The 22,846-nt window shown below is 43.2% G+C and overlaps 1 protein-coding gene across 2 annotated transcripts in view; it reads left to right on the top strand.

The window, feature by feature from the left end:
• The window catches only part of veph1 (ventricular zone expressed PH domain-containing 1), an 87,722-nt gene that overhangs the window by 42,427 nt on the left and 22,449 nt on the right, over positions 1–22,846 (top strand). For both annotated transcript variants that reach the window (XM_026191529.2, XM_026191532.2), the window contains exons 6-11: positions 53–262; positions 8,173–8,393; positions 10,036–10,242; positions 13,196–13,569; positions 18,157–18,296; positions 18,555–18,689. In XM_026191529.2, the coding sequence (XP_026047314.2) occupies positions 53–262; positions 8,173–8,393; positions 10,036–10,242; positions 13,196–13,569; positions 18,157–18,296; positions 18,555–18,689 (1,287 nt within the window). The remainder of the gene's footprint in view (positions 1–52; positions 263–8,172; positions 8,394–10,035; positions 10,243–13,195; positions 13,570–18,156; positions 18,297–18,554; positions 18,690–22,846) is intronic.

The raw sequence follows: 22,846 nt of genomic DNA, 5'->3' as shown, positions 1-22,846 counted from the left end.
TTTCCCCCTCTCTAATTCTCTGCTTCTTTCTTTTTTTTCCTCATCCATGCAGATGTTGAGCCCTCAGGTTCCAACGTTGGTCGGTTACCTAGGGAACCAGTCTCTCACCGAGGCTCTTTTAGGAGCACTTGTCGATGTGTCTCAAGCAAGTCCTTCCTCGCTGGTCAGCTTTCTTTCACCGCTCAGGATCTTGGGACAGCAGTGCCCTGCTTTCCTGGCTCATGTGGCCAAAATCCACGGTGCTGTGGGCATTATCAGTGAGGTAAAAAAAAAAACAAAAAAAACACACACACTCAAAAAAGAGCCTTACCTCATTTCAAATTTTGGTGATCTCACCTTCAAGTTCAACTTCTGGTACACCTCTGGGCTGCTCCAGTTGCAGCTATTTTTAGATTGCTTCCCGGAGATGATCTTTTGACCACTGGAGGTCAAAGTAGATGATTTGTGCATGATCTGCAGCTCTCTGGAAGCTCAGGAGTATGCTCTCTTTTTTTCATAAGCAGCAGCACACTGAAAATGTGGCAGCTTTTTGGCCACTCTAGCATAACACACTAAACCTGCCCTCCACACCAGAGTCACCATTTTTTGACTATCTTCTACAAAATGAAACTCAAGTTGAAGAGGCTTAACTGTAAAGGCTTTTACACACCGGATATGATTAGACCATCACTTTGCATCATTGTGTGAATGGAATAAGTGGATACATTTTAAACACTTTAACTGCATGACATAAATTCATATTTACTGTTCGTTCAAGCATATTACCTCAATTAACCCAACTGAGGATATAAAGAGGAGCAAGTCTGAAGGAAATAATAGAAACAAGTAGAGGTCATTGAAACACACACTTACTGTAAACAGGCAGGAGTGATTATTTTAATGAGTAGGAAATAACGGGCACTCATATGACTTGTTCTCTCATGCTCTGCCAAGTATAAAACACACACAGACCGGATAGGCCGGGCAGATCCGGAGGTTTGGACGGCTGTCTGACACCTGCATACATCAGTGTTCGGTGGAACTGTCTTTCCCAACACGTGCCGAAAGCCCTTAGGGCTTAGAAAGGTCAGAGTCTGGTATTCTGGCAGGTGAAGATTTAATTTGAAGTAACAATGAAGGAGCAATGTTCTAAGCCTTACCCTATTGTTGCAAACATAACACAATTTTAGGGAACATTAACCTCAGAAAACAGTTGGTCCTTTGTGTGCTGAAAAGGGAAAATCGGCTATACTGGAAAATGTATTTTGAAATCTTAGCTCAGTATGTGTGAAATTTTGTTTTTAAAATTGCCTACCTCACCATATCCTGCTGTTCACAAAAATTATCAGCAGATTTGGTGACAAAAGACAGACCTTGCAAAGTCTAACCCCCACCATGAACAAGTCTGAGTTATTGTATCAATGTGAATCAAGCTGTCAATTTGGTTAAAAGGAAAACGACCACCTGAGTTTTTCAGTTCAAAGGTAGCTGTCCCTGACTCCCATGTAGTTTCACAGAGGCATATAAACCATGAGGGACCAGTAAAATTCAGAGCCTTAACTCAGGGCTCAACTCATCAACCCAAGGGGCCGACCGCAAGGGAGTTTGTTAGGCACCTTGGCAACCTCAGCAACAGCAATGAGCAAGTCATCTCCTTTTCCCAAGACCCCCTTTCGTCTGATGAGGCGTGTCAGAGGGTATCGGCAGATCCTCTGAGTATTTCTTCTATTGTCTCACTATATCCTTAATAAGCTACACCCCCCCTCCTGACTTGCTAGTTCACCATAAGCCTTGCATCCTCTGGGACAAACATGCACCACACCAGGTTGGGAATACAAGTATACCCACCCTAACTGGATGCCTCGCATCACGAGTGAACCAAGGTGAGGCTGACTAACAAGCTTGTTCTCCTTCCCCACCACAGAGATGATATTTCATGTCTATAGAGCCAGTTCTCTGCCTCTGACTGCCACCAAATCCACATAGTACCTCCCTGTGAACTAGCCGCTCCTGCTCCCGGTAGCCTCACTGGAGGGCTGGGCCCATGTGGCTCATTTAACCCATAACCTGGTCACAAAGCGCTTTGCAGTGAGCCCCTCCCACAGGCCCACCTCCAAGGTGAAGCCCGAGCGACCCTGTCCTGGGGTAAACAACGCTTCACTTTCTCTGGCCCCTCAACCAAAGCCAGTTTGCCTTGAAAGACCCTACCAGGGGAAAATTGCCCCTGACAACACAGATCTCAGGAGCACTCAAAAATCCAAACCCCACTGCCACCATGAGTTGGCAATTCATGGACTGGCTGACTCAATGAATCACCTGACACCAAGAGTGTGACACCCCTCTCTTTAAAACCAAAAACAGACACACGTTATTTGTGTCTGTATTGACTTTTGCACAGATTTAAAAGCATTCATGGCTTTGAATACTGCTAATACAGCATGACAGCTCCTGTTACATCCAATGAGTTCACTTTTTGTAGAGATTAAGAATATCAAAATTTGTTTTGAAAGAGACACAATTTGTTCCATGTGCATCTTTTAACCTATGGGTCACACATATGGCTGCCATCAGATGTTACTCAACAAATAGCCTTTTAAAAGAGCAAAATGCAATGATATATAAACTGATGGACAACAATAAAAGATTGTCTTGACGATGAAGTCTGTCTTTGATAAAGCAATATTAAGCCCCAATTTCAGTGTTTTATTTGTCCAATGACTATTTAATGGGTTTAAACAAATGAGTTCAGTTCTTAAACCTGCTGCTGTACACAAGTTCAATACTAATAAACAAAAGTTCATAAAATGAATTAATACAGAAGAAGAAAAAAAAAAAGATTCCTGCTAATGATCAGCATGCTTACACAGCACGCTCTCACAGAGCCCCTAATACGGCTTTATAAGTTGTGTTATCTTATGTTGTGTTCTTTCAGGTTTTAAAATGACGACAGAAAATACTATTATTGTTATTATTATCATGTCATCGTCATCTAAAAGTGTTCAGTGTAGACCTTGTAGGTTTACAGCTCTATTGCTAGTCTTGTTCTAACCCTGTTAAGTATTTATGCAGCACTGTGTAATCATACATGTGATAAAGACCCACTTTATAGTCAGTCTGTGATGCCTGTGTGTGTGTTTGGGGGGTTTAGACTGACAGCAAGACAGGTGAGAGCTCCCACTTTCTTTTTCTCTTTTCCTCTGGGTGCATTTTGGGCAGTTTAACAACAATTTAGGGGAAATTAGCAAAAAAAAAAAAAACCCATTATGACTGTCTCTACATGAAGTGTTCCCCCTCCACCTATACTCATATACAAACACACATGCAGAAACAGAAACGGATGTACACTGAAATCTCAAAGCTGGAACCCATAATAGGCTTTCTATTACTCCAGGGCAAAGTTTCCCTCTGAAAGTTCCCTTCCTCCTCAATCTTCTTGTCAAAAAACCTGCCAGCACAATTTTAACACACTCACAAATACTCATACACGTTCAGATACACAGATTGTTGGACCTCGGTGTCCTGCCTTTCTTCACATTGGAACCATTTGGAAAATAACCAGTGTTTTCTGGGAAATGCCCCTGCTGAGGCCTCCTGATGATGGCAGTGGAGAGACCCTCCTGTGGGTTCGTGTTTGTGCCCTGCAAGCACGCACACACACATACACACAACCTTTCACACGGGGATGCATTTGTTCTTGATTGCACAAGTCTTTCGCTGGCTTCCCTCAGCCACCTGAAGGGAGTTAGTCTATACTGTGTTTCTGGACTTATTGCGTGTTGGATCAGAATATGTCACTGGTAAAAGAAACCCTTGCACACTGTGGACTGCTGTGGACTGCTTTTTATTCAAGCAGCCCTGCAGGAAAATATGAAAAAAGAAACTGATGGAATTGCAAACAGTCTTGCTCTACGTTGCTATACAGAAATAAGACTAATCAAACCTAGTCCCACTCAGTGTTGAAACAGCCAGATGACCGCTTTGTGACTACTGCCATTAGTTTTCTCAAATGTGTGTCCATTATAATTTCATCAAAGATTACTGGAGTAAAACAGCAACTACCTATTCTTCTATCTCGCTCCCACAAGTGCGTTTTTTAACACTAGGAACACAAAAAGCTGTGCGTCAGCTTCATGCGGCACTCACAGTTTTTAAACCACTCTGATAAGAGTCATTTTCCTTCAGTTACAAGGAACGTCATCATCATGCTAACTTTAACTGCTGCTTAGCTGGATGCAGGTGTGACCAATTGAGGAGCAACAACAATTAATTTGAACCCTCATGGGCCACAATCCACTTGTGTTTAAAGTTTTGGAGGGGGTTTCCTGCAAGAAAATCTTTGTTGTTGTAGGAACACTAATCTGTTTGCATAAAACATGGTAGCAGAAAGCATCAGGCCAAATCTGGCATTAGCAACAATCCCACTGCAGTTTCTCCAGAATCTGCTTGTGTGCATTTGATTGATGAGGACTTCATTCAACTCTGAAGTCGTTCTGCATTTAGTGCTAATCCTATGCATTTAAAATACCCAGTTTGTTATTATTTGGAAAGAAATTTAGACAGTATAGTTGCGACTGCTATATAGGATCACAAGATGGGGCTTGGTGATGAACAAAGGCTATTTTCACACCTTTGGTGTTTAGTCCGTTTAAACTGAACTCTGGTACTTTTTTACCCTTCGATTCACGAGACCTTTTGGAGGAGGTGGCTTTGTTTATGGTGTGAACGTGATCTGAACCAACAACCAGCTACTGTATATGCTGCAAATTTGAGCTAAACACCTTCCCTTAGCCAAGTATGCTTTGTTTTCTGGGGTGCAGCAGCGTATCATAGGTGTGCATACCAAACGGTCAGTACAGGTTAGCAACTAGCCGTAACAGTAATGTAAATTCTCTATGTTATGCAGAACAGAACAACCTTCTTCCTGTATTTACATCTGGCCTATAAGCTATAAGCTATTGTAGTGACGTATTTTGGTTCACTTTGAGATTTTCTGTGGGGAAAAAACCCAAACCAAAGCTACAAATTTACAAACTCATCAACTGATTCAAACTAGGGTAAATGAACTATAATGTGCGTAGTATTAGCAACATCTCAAAGCATTGCTGAGAAACCAGCGTGTGCAGTTCTCACTTCTCCCTGTACCTGGTTCTACTAGAGATATCTTAGTGTTAACATGGAGTTGAGCGTCCCTGAGACGGTTTCTGACAGTTTGGGCAGAAATTGTTTGGTTGTGCAAACCAATTGTTCCAGCAGCTGTCTGGGTGGCTGGTCTCAGACGATCTTGGAGGTGAACCTGCTGGATGTGGAGGTCCTGGGCTGGTGTGGTTACACGAGGTCTGCGGTTGTGAGGCCGGTTGGATGTGCTGCCATATTCTCTGAAACGCCTGTGGAGACGGCTTATGGTTGAGAAATGAACATTCAATGCACGGGCGACAGATCTGGTTGACATTCCTGCTGTCAGCATGCCAATTGCACGCTCCCTCATTGCTTGTGGCATCTGTGGCATTTTGCTGTGAGACAAAACTGCACATTCCAGGGTGGCCTTTTGTTGTGGGCAGTCTGAGGTACACCTGTGCACTACTCATGATGTCAGATCAGCATCCTGATGTGGCACACCTGTGAGGTGGGATGGATTATCTCAATATGGCAGATGTGCCCACTACCACACATTTGGACTGATTTGTGACCACTGTTTGGGAGGGATGGTTATATTGTGTATCTGGAATGAATTTTAGGTCTCTACGTCCATCCCATGGGGAATGGGAGCAAAAACAAAAGTGTTGCGTTTATATTTTTGTTCAGTGTAGATTGGTGCTATATATATATATATATATATATATATATATATATATATATATATATATAAATTCAATTCGACAGAACAATAAAAGATATATATATTTGTTTGAAAGCTTAGCTTTAAACTTGTAAACTTAGCTTTACATCAGGGAGGCCACAAAGTCAAACTCACCCAGCAGCTGATCACAGTCCCTGCTCATATCGGATGGTGACTGTGGAGCCCGCTGGCAAATCTCGGATAATGTGCATCATTGCAGTTTCTTTAGCCTGCAACAGTTGTAGCTGCCTCTCCAAGCCACTTTGCAACCCACCCACACCCTACCCCGCTCCACCTTTGCATGCTGCATCTGACTCTGTGAATTAACAAACTTCTTCTAAATAAATTGATCTCCACACTAACTTAAAGTCTTTGAGATGATTATGATTAAGATTGTCAGTTGATTTTAGGCAGTGTTACACAAATTCTATATACCTGAAAGATAAATATAATCGTATTTGTTTGCTGTTGTTTTTATTTAATAAATGAAGAGACTGTAGAGTGACTGTGCCAGAATGCAGCTCCAATTGAAGCTAATGCAAAGAAGCAAGGGAAGAAGGGAAAAGAAAATAACTGGGTGGTAAGCAGCGAGAGGATTTGGCTTGTCACTGTTCCGATGCAATGTTTTCTTTCTTTGCTTTTTCTCTTTTGGTTTGAATCCCCCGGTATTTAATGTTTTGTACACACCAGCGCAGGTGCTATTGCCAGAGGAGCTTGGCTCAAATTATTGTCAGTGACTGAAACAGAATGGGCCACAGTTTGTTTCCCAGGGAGGCATTTGGAAATGTATTTGTTCAGACGCAAGGCTGAAAAACCATAAATCTCTAGATCTGTGTCAGTCTTCTGCAGATTGGCAGTTTGGAAGAAGATCTGCTCCCCCCTGCCATCATTTTCTGGAAAACATGGAAGCTCATAATTAAAAACAGCTAGTAGTTCTTTTTTAAGACCTTCCTGTTATTGTCCTTTTTGGCAGAGCTTTACAAAAGGGTTTAGCTTTTAAAGCCGTAATGTGTTCAGGATACGAAATCAAGGCCAAGTGCTGTCTCCAAATAATTAAACGTAATTTGACGATTGAAGAGATCTTCATATGTCCGGCAGATTTTTAAATTTTATGCTATTACTCTCAGTTCCAAAGTGAAAATGATGCGAGCCTCTGCGTATGCTGCAATATTTGGAAGAATTTTAGTAAATCCTTAAAAAGTAAAATCTTCTGGAAAAGCCTGAACTTTAGTTCAGACGTAGCCAAAGCCTGAGCTCCAGCCACGCTCCGGAGTCCTTTTTGTGCAGAGCCGTGGAAACTCCTAAATACCTGCTTGGCATGTTGTTAGGTTTAATTTTTTTTTAAAAGTCAAGTTCTTCCTTTTGTGGTAGTTTTGGGATCCACATAATAGAAACGAAGTATCCTACAAAGAGTGTTTTTGAGGCATGCCTGAACGATGCTGTAACTGCGTTGTTCTCTCCTCGTTACAAGGTGTTCTAGAGGGCTGGAAACAGAGGTTGGCTCTGCCCGCCATCAATCAATCACTTCTTATCTGAGAATTCGAGAAGGAAGGAGAGTGTTTTGAGTTTTTAGTTCTGCAATGTGAGTTTTATAAGACGCAAGTGTTTAAAAAAAGGTTTTTGACCACAGATGGGGATTTTTTGGCTTTAGTTCTGCCCTAAAACACCACAAGAGAGCTCTCACTCACCTTTGATCATCTCCTGTCACGCCGATTTCTGCGCTCTGTTTAAAATGCGGCTGCTCCTGTTAAATAAAGCTGATTACATTAAAGTATACGTTACACAATTTTGTATACAGAAATATATATACAAGAGAGGCATGGGGCGTCTATTGAGGGGGTATTGCACAGGTCATATTCCTGGTTAAGTATTACTCTCTCAACAGTCACAAGACTGTATATGTGCTGGATTTCATTTGTACAGAAACATGCTGGGAATGATGAAATGTGGTTATTACGGCAGTTCAGTTGGGAAGCTATTACATTTGGGAAAAGAACAAGTTTGTATTTTAAAAAGTTTGCTTGGAGCCAGCCTGCATGTGTTTGTATTTATTATTGTTTGCTATGATTTAGTAACAAAAGAAGTTACACCAAACCCTCCCAAACAGACGGGAAGAGGAAAACTCATGTGTGTTGAATTACCATAGCTAAAATTCACGCTTTCTTCACCAAAACACATGTAACTCAACAATATTCCCAAACTGCTGCAAAACACAACACTGGCCCCATTTTAAATGAGAAATAAACCATTAAGCAGTAAAAAATCTTCCTCAAAGTCCTCGGTTATTTTTCTGTTTAATTTTATACCAAGACCAGTGTCGGCCAGGGCTGATATTATGTGTGGTCTCCTTTCTCCAGACTCATGCTCACAGCTCGCTGGTCTACCTGGTGTCCCTTCTGGGCAGCATGGAGCACAGCTTTCACCACACCCTTCTGCTGGAGGTCAGAGCGCTGACCGACCGTTACCCATCTTTACTGGGCGGCTGCGGTAAAGACATCTACAGGATGAGCAACTCTTTCACTGCAATAGCCAGGCTTCTGGGAAGACGACTGGAGGAGAAATCAACGTCACACTGCAGGTTAGGAAACACCTGTTAACATGGGCTGCATGAAATCTCTTAGCGGTGGTCACCTAAAATCTTAAATAGTGTCTCTACAGCCTCTATGGATTGCAGCAGCTACTATGGAGAGTAGCTAGAGACAACTAGAGATTGATATTCAAGTGTTGCTGATTATATTCTTGTTATGTTTTGCATTCGCTCAGGAGTCACTTTAATAAAATTCGAGTTTGTGCAGACTAAGCAACTACAATGCTCTGTTTCTTCCTTTTATTTAAAAAGGGATTTGTGCACTCACTGGCCAGTTTATTAGGTTCACCTGGTCAACTGCATGTTAATATAAAAAAAAAATCTAATCAGCCACCCACGTGGCAGCAGCTCAGTGCATTTTGGCATGTGGATATGGTCAATACGGCCTGCTGAAGTTCAAACCGAGCATCAGAATGAGGAAGAATTTATATGACTTTGAATGTGGCATGGTTTTTTTGGTGCCAGATGGTTTGGTCTGAGGATTTCAGAAACTGCTGATCTGATGGGACTTTCCCACACAATCATATCCAGGGTTTACAGAGAACGGTCTGAAAATACATATTCTGCTATTCTGTTGATAGCAGAGGACCCCCAGGGTGGTCGAGAATGACTGAGCTACGATCCTGTGGGACTTCCAGATACAGGCGGACAAACTAGTGATGGTCAAGTAGAGAAAGGCGACCGTAGTGACGGATGTAGCTATACCAAGTGATAACAACATTAGGAAGAAGGACCACGAGAAGCTCAAGAAATACCAAGAGCTGCGAGAACAACTCGAGAAGATGTGGAGGGTAAAGGCAGAAGTGGTCTCGGGACAGTGACCCCCAAACTGGGCGAGTGGCTCCAGCAGATCCCAGTAACAACATCTGACATCTCTGTCCAGAAGAGCACAGTTCTAGGAACAGCTAAGATACTGCACAGAGCCCTCAAGCTCCCAGGCCTTTGATAGAGCACCCGAGCTTGAAGGATGAAGGCTGCCCCACAGGGCGAGTGGGGGATTTTTTTTGTGTCAGAGACTGAGTCATAAAGAGAATACACATACTGACTCGACACATTGAGCTGTGTTACTTTGATCGTGACGCTAAAATCAAATCTGGGTCTGTTACAGCGCACTGTTATTTAAGGTCATTAAAATATTTTTCTTTTTGGTTTTGCCTTCAAAACAATCTGCGTGCACAAGAAGTGAACACGCCATACCGTGCATACGCTGGCCAAGAGTCATCTGGCTGCCCTGTGGAAATGACACACACACAGCTCTCTTCTAAATAAGAACATTGTGTGCAGAGTTTGAGGCTTCGAAAGACTTTGCTTGGGGTCTTTTGGAAGAGAGATAGAAGGGGGAAAGGATTGGAGGGAGGCAAAGGCAGTTTATTAGTGAAAGAGCAGGGGGGAGTGGAAAGGAAGCCCTCTTTCAAACAAGTAGAAGTTTTGAAGGATATTTGTATAAAAACACAAGTAAGGAATGAAAAACAGAAAAGAGCGAAAGAGGGTTCAACACAATTTGAACCAATTAATGTAAGAAAGAAGCAAATTAAGCCAACGTTTGCCAGAGGGGGAGAAACTTGTGACACCGTCAGCTTCAGGTCACACGTATAGCAACTATAATGTGAACTCTGGCTCTGTGTGCATTCAGGGTGGATGAGGCGTTCCAATCAGATGGAGGAGGAGGAGCACCAGAGCAGCAGCTGCAGGTGAAGATCCAGGCCTTTGAGGAGAAACTGGGAGACACGGTGGAAGATGAGGAGGAGGAGGCAGCAGGGGAGGACTCTCCTGCCCCGCAGCGACGCTACAGCCTAAGCCAAACAGTCAGGGAGGAGAGGCGTGAGATGAGATTCAACAGGTCAGTTAGTAAGAACATGCTTCTGCTCAGTGTCCTCTGAAATCTGACTGGATAGAAAAAACATATTTTTATGAAGAATCTGGTGGATTTGAAGAGATGCCTTGAGCCAAGAAGACGTTTCTATATGTGTGTTTGTTGAAGAATGTAAACACTGCCACACTTGGAAAATTTTGTTTATTTTATGAAATCGAAATGACACAAATTTACATATAAAACAGTGACCAGGTACATCACTGCCTCAAAAGTTAAAGACTGTGTTGGAGGTGTGTTGCAAAGTGGCTTGCAGCAGCAACTGCATCTGTAGCAGGCTAAAGCAATTACAATAGGGCTTCCTTTATGAGATATACCAATGGGATGGTATCAGCTGAGCCAGCAGACACTGAGTGCTGGCATAGAAAGAAATTAAACATTAGCCATGTTTTTGCAAAAACAAGCACATGTCTTTAATTCTTCTGTATATTGTCCTCTAAAATTTAGACATTTTATGTCTTGGGGGGTTTATGTTGCTGTGTTTTGTTAGTGGGATAAAACTGTACTTAGAATGTCCTGGAGTATACCTGGTTGTCAGGTTGCAGTTTATACAGTTACTCACATGTCATACCTGTATGTGTGTGTGTGCGTGTGTGTGTATATATATATATATATATATATATATATATATATATATATATATATATATATATATATATATATATATAAACACCCAGCACGCCCCTGCGGGCGGTTTATCCTTCAAGCTCGGGTCCTCTACCAGAGGCCTGGGAGCTTGAGGGTCCTGCGCAGTATCTTAGCTGTTCCCAGGACTGCGCTCTTCTGGACAGAGATCTCCGATGTTGTTCCCGGGGTCTGCTGGAGCCACTCGCCTAGCTTGGGAGTCACCGCACCTAGTGCTCCGATTACCACGGGGACCACCGTTACCTTCACCCTCCACATCCTCTCGAGCTCTTCTCTGAGCCCTTGGTATTTCTCCAGCTTCTCGTGTTCCTTCTTCCTGATATTGCTGTCATTCGGAACCGCTACATCGATCACTACGGCCGTCTTCTTCTGTTTGTCTACCACCACTATGTCCGGTTGGTTAGCCACCACCATTTTGTCCGTCTGTATCTGGAAGTCCCACAGGATCTTAGCTCGGTCATTCTCCACCACCCTTGGGGGCATCTCCCATTTTGACCTCGGGACTTCCAGGTTATACTCGGCACAGATGTTCCTGTACACTATGCCGGCCACTTGGTTATGGCGTTCCATGTATGCCTTGCCTGCTAGCATCTTGCACCCTGCTGTTATGTGCTGGATTGTCTCTGGGGCATCTTTACACAGCCTGCACCTGGGGTCTTGCCTGGTGTGATAGACCCCAGCCTCTATGGATCTTGTACTCAGAGCTTGTTCTTGTGCTGCCATGATTAGTGCCTCTGTGCTGTCTTTCAGTCCAGCTTTGTCCAGCCACTGGTAGGATTTCTGGATATCAGCCACCTCCTCTATCTGCCGGTGGTACATACCGTGCAGGGGCCTGTCCTTCCATGATGGTTCCTCGTTTCCCTCCTCTTTCTTGGGTTTCTGCTGCCTGAGGTATTCACTGAGCACTCGGTCAGTTGGGGTCATCTTCCCAATGTATTCTTGGATGTTCCTTGTCTCATCCTGGACTGTGGTGCTGACACTCACCAGTCCCCGGCCCCCTTCCTTCCGCTTAGCGTACAGCCTCAGGGTGCTGGACTTGGGGTGAAACCCTCCATGCATGGTAAGGAGTTTTCTTGTCTTTATGTCAGTGGCTTCTATCTCCTCCTTTGGCCAGCCTATTACCCCAGCAGGGTACCTGATCACGGGCAGGGCGTACGTGTTGATGGCCCGGATCTTGTTCTTACCATTCAGCTGACTCCTCAGGACTTGCCTGACCCTCTGCAGGTACTTGGTGGTTGCAGCCTTTCTAGCGGCCTCTTCATGGTTCCCATTCGCCTGCAGGATCCCCAGGTACTTGTAACTGTCCTCTATGTCTGCAATGTTGCCTTCTGGTAGTTCAATCCCCTCAGTTCTGACTACCTTCCCTCTCTTTGATACCATCCGACTACACTTCTCCAGTCCGAACGACATTCCAATGTCATTGCTGTATAGCCTGGTAGTGTGGATCAGTGAATCGATGTCTCGTTCACCCTTGGCATACAGCTTGATGTCATCCATGTACAGGAGGTGGCTGACAACTGCTTCGTTCCGTAGTCGGTATCCGTAGCCAGTCTTGTTAATGATCTCACTGAGGGGGTTCAGGCCTATGCAGAACAGCAGTGGGGACAGAGCATCTCCTTGGTAGATCCCGCACTTGATGGTGACTTGTGCTATGGGCTTGGAGTCGGCCTCTAATGTTGTACGCCACATCCCCATTGAGTTCCTGATGAAGGCTCTTAGGGTCCCATTGATCTTGTACAATTCTAGGCATTCCAGTATCCAGCTGTGGGGCATTGAGTCATAGGCCTTCTTGTAATCAATCCAGGCAGTGCACAGGTTGGTCAGTCTGGTCTTGCAGTCTCGGCTGATTGTTCTGTCTACCAGTAGCTGGTGTTTTGCGCCTCTGGTATTCTTGCCAATTCCTTTCTGTGTCCCGCTCATGTATTGACCCATGTGCCTGTTCATCTTAGCCGATATGATGCCTGACAGGAGCTTCCATGTAGTACTGAGGCAGGTTATTGGTCGGTAGTTGGAGGGCCAATATATACTACCGACCTATATATATATATATATATATATATATAATTTTTTTTTTTTTTCATTATCATCTTTGTAGTACAAAATGCTCGCTTGGTGAGATGTCCTACTACTCTGGAAGTTGTAATTTCTTTGTGGCTTAAGGATATTACATCATTTCTCAAAGTAGAAAAAAGTAGAACAGTCAACAAATATTGATGAAGAGGTACCAGAAACATTTTTATTGCTTTAACTGTTAATTTCTTCATGCTCTCTCTCCTAGGTCAAAGAGCCTGGCTCTCAATGCCGTGCGTTCTCGGTCCATTAACTCAGACGAAGGGGAGGACGGTGAAGGGGTGGAGCTCAGCACAGATAGCGCCTTTTCCAACACTTTGCCTAATCACCATTCAGAAAACCACGAAGTCTCACCTGCTGAGAGGAAATTGACAGATGGCTCTCTGGTCGGCGTCACTCCGCTAGACAGAGCGGCTAAAGAGGTGGAGAAAAATCAAAACAGAGAGAAGGATGGACAGAAAGGAGAGTGGGCGGAGCCTGACAGACTTTACATCCATTTAAGAGACAATATGGAGATGATCGGAGATTTCTGTAAAGTAATGGTGCAGCAGATCCCCATCCCAGAGCAGTGTGTGATAGAAGGTAATGCATGCTGGTAGAAGCTGGTCTTCAGTATTAATCCACAAGTATTTAAGCAGAAGTTGATCAATAAACGTAGGTTCCATGGAGACTGTCAAAGGCAGGGTTTATTTAACCTGCTGAACCTGAATGAGATTACAATCAGACTTGGTGATTAATGGGTATTAATGGGATGTGGTATGAATATACCTCATCTTCTCCTGTCTTTCATTCCCACTGTGTGTCTCTAACACACTGACACAGATGCAACGCTCAGCTGAGGGTTGATTTTTGCCTCCAAAGCTCCAAATTGAGAGGGATTTGTTTCTCCAGGAGCACTAATTTGATTTTAGTTATGCGCTCACTGATTACTGATTTTAATCCTATCCAGACTGTAATTTACCCACACCCTCACCCCTACCACGCCCCTGAATGCCGTTTTCTTTGGTCTTCCCAAAATTTCTATGCTGTCTGAACAAATACTGTAGACTGATTATTTGTGTGCTAAAGGCTTTCCAGTCGCTGAGAATCAGCAGCCCGTGAGGTGATGAGGTTCATGTGATTTTCCTGTGGAATTTTCAACCGCCTCGTATAATTTAGCAGTGGCTAAAACTCCAGATGACATCAATCTAGTTAGTGAGGTGCCTAATGTCTAATCGTGCCTAATATCTCCTATTAATCATTTCTAAATGGGACTTGTTAGGGGTTATTTGACATTAAGCATGAGAGGGGAAACAGCACACACACACACACACACACACACTACACAGTGAAAAAATAGCCAGTGTTTCAGCTGAGCTGCTGATCTGGGCTTGCGGTATATGGACCCCACAAAGGAATAACAGAAACAAGGAAAACTTTTGGATGACATCCAATCTTTGCAGTTCAGGTTCAAAATCACATCAACGTAATAGGATCAAAATATCATTATTTTTAATGGGAACTGAGAATGGTTGTTAGCATTAAATCGGGCCTTGAAGAAAGGCTGATGATTCAATTATAAAAACAAACCAGCAGTGTGTGTGTGTGTGTGTGTGTGTGTGTGTCACTACTTTCAGATTTCCTTGCATTAAGGTTGCAGTAACAGTTGTTCAGCTAAAGATTTTGGATCTAATACAGACTTGTGTGCGCGCCCATGTCCAAATTGGAGCAGCGTGACAGTGTGACAGTTCATATAGGAAGCTGCCGTAATTGGAAAAAGAAGAAACATGCACATCTCCAAGCACCTGCATCAAGACGGAGGGCATGCACTGAAGAAACACAGCCAGAAAGCAATCAGTAATCAATTTGTCTTGTAATCAGTTTACAAAAGGGTTTATTCCAACCCTTTCAGGCCTGCTTATTCTGATTGGGATGTTTATTTGAGGCATTTTTATTCTGTTTGGGGTGTACAGGTAGCCAATGGCAATCTGGCAGATAAGGCACAGTGAACTAGGGTTATAAATACAGAGGGAGTTGATTAGGGCAATATGTTTAAGTGAGCAGAGAGGCACTGAGGGTCAGGTGACTGGCGGTGGGAAACGGGACAGGCCGGAGCGGCTGAGTGTGAAATGACAGAAGAGGCAGTGTGGGGAAAAACAGGCAACCAGAAAGAATCACACAGGCAAAATCTGCAAAGCTAAGTAGAAACAGATGAATGGTATGCATATGTAGGATGTTTGCAAGAAGCACACGTGTGCATGGGAGCAGTTTTGGTGAGCGTGAATGATGAGCACTTTCCTACTTTTGTGCTTGGAGCTCAGGTAGAATCAAAACACCAGTTCAACCAGTTCAAATAAGCAAGAAACAAGAAACCGCTTAAACTAATCTAATCCATTTTCTGAAACTTTCCAATCCATTTTCACAATTCCGCACACCTTCTTCTCATATTTAGGGATTTGGTGCTTTATTTTCATTCAGTTCAGATCATTTCTGCTTATTTTCAGTTTTCCAATTCGATTCGGTTCACTTGGATTAAGCCTTCACTGCCATCTTTTAGCGGCTCTTGTCATCACCTTTTGCATATCCAAACGTTTTTTAACTCGACCCAGCCCCTCCTACGATGATAAATCCTAATGTGACGTAAGTAATAAAAACGCATCATGTGGACTTGTTTTACAAAATGAGCACATTTAGAAAGAAACGCATTTAGCTGGACAACGAGAGCTCCCAGAGCCTACACAGCACATTCAACAATACATGTTATCATATGCATATTACTGCAGTTTAAGTAAACAGTTAGACATGATATTCCAGTGTGTACTCCTTTCTCTGAGCCAACCACAGACACAAGGTTGTAGTGAGGCATTATTCTTTTCACCATATTCATGATGAAAAACACAGAAAACCAGATGCGTACCCGATACAGCACAGGAGGTGGTGATATTTTGATTGACACGTGAGGATGTTATTGCTCCGCCTTTGGCCTTAATGTCATTTTATCTGAGAGGCAGCCAAGAGTCAAACGGCACCCACACATTACACACACATGAAAACAGGAAACAAGACAGAAAATAACAAACTCCTCCTTTGGCCTCTGGTTAATTGATTAAATCTGAAGGTGAATGTAAATATAACCAGCAGTTGTGTACTTTGAGTTTGATGGCTTAGTATTTGGTCCTGCTGGCAATGAGAATCCACCCAAAGGCTCGCAGCCTATGAGGTCACGGGTGGTCTCAGCTGGATGATGTCATCATGCTCCTGGCTGACCTTCCCACGAGCTGCTGACCCTTCATCTCACAGGATGAGGATTACACAGAAGAGTGCGCTTGAGCGCTCAGTCCAAACATATATTCTGCACGTCTGCACATGCACATGGACACAGTAAAAACACGCTGCGTCCACATGCTTTTTTGTTGATGCCGCACTCACAGGGTGCCTCTTTGCTGCTCGGAGTTTTTCTGCTGATTTCATCGTGAGCTGCTCTTGGTTTGTAGATGATGCCTTTTGGGTGGGATTCTGTTGTTATCGTCAGTCTTACTCGTTCTCTTTCTTTTGTTTGAAAGCTGGGTACATTAGTATAATGCAGGACTTTCTAAACTGGAGCTCGTGTACGGCACTGTGCAAAAGTTTTGTTTTTTTTTTACTAATTTTTAATCAGTCCTTCAGGCTTTGTCTGAAAAACAAGTGTTTCTGGCTTGTGTTTCACACTAGATTTTGTACCTGATCAGACAAACAACCAATTTTAAATTGAATCGTTAGGCTCTTTGTCACTGAAGTTATGAAAAAGCACAAAATATCATCTTTGCACCAACAATATGATTCAAAAAGAGCTATGAGCCGAAAACTTGGCAGATCTGAGCGCAGTATGAAGTGTGTCCTTAAAATAATTTGGGGAAACTGAATAAGTGGAGTACAAAGAACAAGTGGCAGAAGAGGATGAACAGTATCTGAAATGAAATCTGGCCTTTCAGTTGATCTATCTACAGTTTGCTAGAGCCTCATCAGAAATGTCAGACGTGTCTCAGTGGAAGCAAGAAGCCAGTGTTAAGGAAGGGAGACGGGGAGAAAAGGCTGAGGTATGCCAACTCACACAAGAGCTGGACTGAAAATCAGTGACAACAGGTCTGATAGAGTGATGAATCCAGATGTGAAATTTCTGGTTTGTCACTGTGCAGAGAAAAAGGTCAGGAGAGAGATACAACAGTGAGTGTCTACATTCATCTGTAAAACGTGATGGAGGCTCTGTCATGCAGTGGTGTTGGGGATCTTGTCAAAACTGGTGGAATTATGAATGTAAATCAGATTTTGAGCCACCATGCAATACCATCTGGAACGTATCTTATTGGCAGTGAAGTGAAAGCATACCTAGATAGCAAACACACAATGTCATGGATTGGCCTCCCCAGAGTCTGGACCCCAACACTATTGAAGCAGTGTGGGACCATGTTGACAGAGAACAGAAAAGCCAGCATCCAAGGAAGAGCTTTGAATATCTTAAACGATTCCTAAAAAGAAATGATAAGAAAGCTAATGTAAGAGAGTTCAGGCTGTGTTGAAGAATAAAACTGTCCATACCAAATATGACTTTTAAACTCATTAGAATTGTACAAACTCCATTTCCATCTTCCATCCATCCATCTTCTTCCGCTAATCCGAAGCTGGACGAGTGATATAATCTCTCCAGCATGTCCTGGGTTTGCTCGGGGGCCTCCTCTCGGTGGGACATGCCCGGAACACCCCACCCAGCAGGCATCCTTTTCAGATGCCCGAACCACTTCAACTGGCTCCTTTCAATGTGGAGGAGCAGCGGCTGTCCTCTGAGCCCCTCCCGGATGGCTAAACTTCTCACCCTATCTCTAAGGTAGAGGCCAGCCACCCTTCAGAGTTAGCTCTTCACCACGAGGGACTGGTACAGCGTCTGCATCACTGCAGCCGCAGCACCTGCCGTAGGTGCCGTAGGGGTCGCCTGCATTGTGTGCTGGGAGGCAGCCAGGAGTGGAGGCCCTGGCAGACTGATCCCAATACCAAGACTGTCAATTTTCCATTATTACTGGTATCGTCAGTTTGTTGAGCGAAGTTTGCCAAAGGCAGCGAAGAAAATACACAAGACCACGTGCAAATGCGGAGAATCATTTTGAATGATTTGGTAAATATTAATATTTTATCATTTTTGCTCTTTTCGTGATGCAGATTCCAGTCGAGGTTGTGCGGCCAAGCTTTCGTTCTCCTGTCCTTTGAAGGGTCACTACTGTCTGTACGCCAAATCCTGCTTCAACCTGACCAGCCAACAGCCGCATCTATGGATTCACATCATGTTGTTACATTCACAGGTGCACCCAAATGTCCCGCTGTAAAAGCACACAAATGTGTTAGTAAGTGTAAGACGTGCATCTGATGTCATTGGTCTTTGGTTGCCTGAAGGTCTGAAATATGTTGTTTCTTAAACATTTCGTATTGGAGAATAATTGAGAACCTTCACTGACTAGGATAGTTTCACGCTCTTGCGCAGTCTTTTGTGTCTTTATCTGAACCATATCTCAGTTTTTAAATTTGTTTTTGTTCTCCTGCTCTTGTATTTTGTCTCTTAGAGTAAGTCCAGCGTACCTCTCAGCACCAGGGACGAGTGTGTCCAAAAACTGGGTTCTCTTTGGGAAAAGACGCAGCTTAAAGGAGCTCACAGCTTTTCTATGGCCATGACACAGCAGACTACCCCACACAAGAAGGTACTGGACCACCGCAGTGTGGGTGTGTGTGTGTGTGTGCGCAATCATGCAGCTTCCTCATAAAAGCTATCTGTTTCCACCAGAGAAGATGAAGTCATCGCTTGCGTAAAAGAAAGAAATAAAGATAGGGAAGCGTCAGCACCCACTTTGTTTAGATATGGAAGGCACTGAATGGACGTGTTTGTATACAGGACCTCCGTTCGCCCTGTCTTCTCATCTTTATCATGTCTGTTTGTGTGTTTGCAGATTTGAAACACTGAGAAAAAGCAATTGAACGAGAGGGGGGTTGGGTGGGAATGGTGTGGGGGGTGAATATGTGCGTCTGGTTTGGTGAGAACGTGGAAATGGGTGGTGTTCTTCGTGCTGTCGCTTCTTATGTGTGACAAGCTAAGTGCTCATTAGGAAATAATTAGGCTCACAAAGAAAATACAGCTGTTATTTGTCTTTCTCTAAACGTGTGTTGTGGTTGCAACCAGCTGTGGTTCCCATATGGAGCCCTTACAGAAAAAAACACAAGTACACTTACAGTGCTGAGAAAAAGTGTTTGGCTTCTTCCTGTGTTCTTAGTTTGTTTGCATATTTTGCACACTTACATGTCAAATTTTAACATTAGACAAAGATAAGCTGAGTAAAAAGAAAGTGCAGGTTTTAAATGATGATTTTATTTATTTAATCAAACCTGTCTGCCCTCTAAACGTTAATAACTTGGTGTGCCACTCGCAGCAGCAAAAGCTGCACTCAAGTGTTTGTGATAACTGGCAATGCATCTTTTGCATCACTGTGGAGGAATTCGTCTTTGCAGAATTGTTTTAATTCAGCCACACTGGAGGGTTTTCCAACATAAACAGCCTGTTTAAGGTCGTGCCAAAGCATCTCAATCTGATTTAAGTCCGGACTTTGAGTAGGCCACTCCAAAACCTTCATTTTGTTTGTTTTAACCATTCAGAGGTGGACTTGCTGGTGTGTTTTGGATCATTGTCTTGGTGCATAACCCCTGTGTGATTGAGCTTCAGGTCATGAACTGACGGTCGGTCATTCTCCTTCTGGATTTTCTGGTAGAGAGCAGAATTCATGGTTCCATCAGTTACAGGAAGTCAGCGCCAGATCATCACACTGCCAGCACCACATTTGACTTAATTGCTGTGTTAGTTTTATGGTAGCTGTAACGGGACTCAAACCTTCTACTAAGTTCAGTTTTTGTCTTATGAGTCCACAGAATCTTTTTCCAAAAGTCTTGGGAATCATCACACGTGAGACGAACTTTTGTTTTCTCTTTTGTCAACAGGTTTTTCTCCTTGAACTCTCCGGTTTTTGCCCAGTCGCTTTCTTGTTGTTCAATCACGGAAACTTAATTGGGAGTGTGTGTGGACACGTTTATGTCGCCACATGTTAAAACAGCTGCGCTTAGCACTTATACACCTGCGTCACATACATACCCATAGGGTAAACAACCTCACTCTCTCACTGTCTGATTTGATTATCCACGAGCGAATTACTTTCCTGATGATCTCAATAGTCCTAAATTAGATCACATTAAACTCTTGTTTGTTTTAGCTGGAGGCCTATAAAAACACAGACCCTGAAGCTACACATGCAGTGATTTTTTACATTTATGGGCCATATAGCCATGCTGATAACACAGTGCTTCAGCTGACACGCTCGTTGTTGTGTTTGGTCAGAGAAATCCCTTGTACGTGCCAACAACAACAGTGACTTTACAACTTACGATGATCATTCACTTTCACTATTTCATGTTAGTAAAACTGTAAGCTCTCTTTCCCACTCAATTACTGCTGTTTTATCAGGTGCCTGTCAGATTATGGCCCTCTTTTAAAAGCGTATTTTCTTGTGTGCCACATTTATTACTGTCACTGAGTCCTAGTTCCTTGCTTCAGTTTCTGGTTTTGTTCATGATCATTCTGCCTGATGTTTGTTTTGTATAACCTGTAGTCTTCCCCGCTTGTGCCCCTGTGTATCACCTTAGTACAGCGGTCCCCAACCCCCGGGCCGTCCATGAGTCGTTTGGTACCGGGCCGCGAGAGTTGAGGCTCGGGTGCGAAATTGATGGTTTTCAGGATTTTTACGTTAACTCGGTTTCCCTGGGTCTTTTCCCGTGTTGTATTTGTGTGTCTTATTTTGAAAGAAATATTTATGTGTTACCATAGCAACCAGAGAGCATTAAGGGGCAGAGAGGAGGACGTTACTCTCAATGTTGTTGGCGCATTTCAGGAGGACGCTGCTAATAAAGTTACACAATTACACAGTGAATTTGTGTTTATTATTATTATATTTACAAAATACCACATTTTTTGTCTTGATCGTGTCATTTTATTTTGTTGTATTTATCCTGTTTTACTTTTGTAGACTTTTGTACTTTGTGCTTGTCACGTTATCCCTGATCTGTTCCCTGTTCCACTGTAGCTTCATTACCTTTTGTATTTATTGTTCCCTAATGTGTTCCCTAGTGCTACCCACTGTAGTTTGCTTTTCCTCATGGCGCCTGGACTCTGTTTTTCTTTGATTGTTCCAGCATTAAATCTTTGCCGTAGGTTAATTTCCGCTAACGTCCACCATACTCCACACAGCGTATCCTGACATGGACCCTGAATCTTTGTGCTTTGCTCTTTGTTTCGACACACTGAGTCTTTCCTTTTCACTCGCTTTTTAAAAAAGCAATAGAAAAAATGAGATGGTTAAGTTTTTAGAAAAGGTCATGGATCACAGCATTCACCCTCTGAAAACCAGCTTACCCAGTGACTGTGACTGCTGGGCTTTAGAACGATTTACATGTGGCAATGACAATTATAATCACCACTGCCTAAAGTTGGTGCATTACTGTATACTGCGTATCTTGGTAGTAGTTAGTTGAGGCTCAGGAGGCAGATCAGATTGCGTGCAATTAGAAAGTTGGTGTCTCAGTCCCCAACTCCTCCAGTCTGCATGTTGAAGCCTTCTTGGCGAGGATACTAAACACCAAGAACAGCTACAACACCGTGGACGTTGATTAAACAGCTGTATTTGTTGGCCTGGGAATTTAGAAAAGGGTCTGCAAAGTTTCAGCACAATATTCCAACAATGCATAAGTGCAAATGTCTGTGAAAGAAATTATACTGTGTAAATGGACTGTTAATTGTTACGGTTAAGATCACTGCCTTCACATTAAAATGCACTTAGTGCAAAGTATTGACGGGGAGTGGCAAATACTGCACCGGTAGACTTAAACAAGTTTGCTCACCACTACTAAATTATCTTAGCAGAATGTAAAAACATGCTGATGCTGACAGCTTCGATTTTGGTGATCCGGAAACACAAAACAAGCAAAATTAGTGTTGAGGTGAAAGAAAAAAAACAAAGGTGTAATTTAAGAGGAGTAAGGAGGAGAAAGAGAGCCACTACTCTTTTCTCCATCCACATTCATCACACTGCCTCTTTGCTTTCTTTCCGCCTCAATGAGATCTACAGCTTCTCTCCTGTCACTGTCAGCCAAACAGCATCGCACATGATTTGACAGCAAGGAGAAGAGCCGCGGGACAAGGAAAGCTGTTATATGTGTGAGACAGAAAAGGTTACCAGTTACATCCGTACTGACAGGAAGATTTAAAGGGAGACCGTAGGGCTTTACAAGGCTTCGGTGATTTAAGAGGGGCTTGTGTTTAGCTTCTGACATTTTGGGTTAGTAGTTTTATGACACAGAGAAAAGCTGGTGGAAGCAAAAATGGGGGGATGGAGGGCCTAAGGGCAAGAGGGGGGGGGGGACCTTAAACAAGTTAATAACACTTGCTTTACAAGTTACAAATACATAAAGTTGGAAAATAGTAAAAGGTTAAAAGAATAAAGATGTAAAAGGATAAAAGTGAAGGAAATGAGGAGCAGAAAGGGTGGGGAGGAGCAAAGATGGTCAGATGGGATGCAGATGAAGAGAAAAGGAAACTGAGAGGAACTGAAGGGGCGGTTAGCAAGGAGTAAACTTTGCCGAGGAGAAAACTTAAGGAGTGGGGATTATCTTACATAGTGAGAGGAAGACATGGCACAAGATACGAAAGGAGACAGAGCAAAGTCCGTGGAAGGAGGTGATTGAAAAGTATTGTTTCACTCAGTTTGCCCAGCGCGTGAGAGTTTGTTGATACAACTGTGGTGAAGATAACTTTTGATGGAGG

The sequence above is a fragment of the Astatotilapia calliptera genome, chromosome 14 (assembly GCF_964374335.1).
Source record: "Astatotilapia calliptera chromosome 14, fAstCal68.1, whole genome shotgun sequence".
NCBI classification, from domain to species: domain Eukaryota; kingdom Metazoa; phylum Chordata; class Actinopteri; order Cichliformes; family Cichlidae; genus Astatotilapia; species Astatotilapia calliptera.
This window is presented reverse-complemented; position numbering and strand designations above follow the sequence as displayed.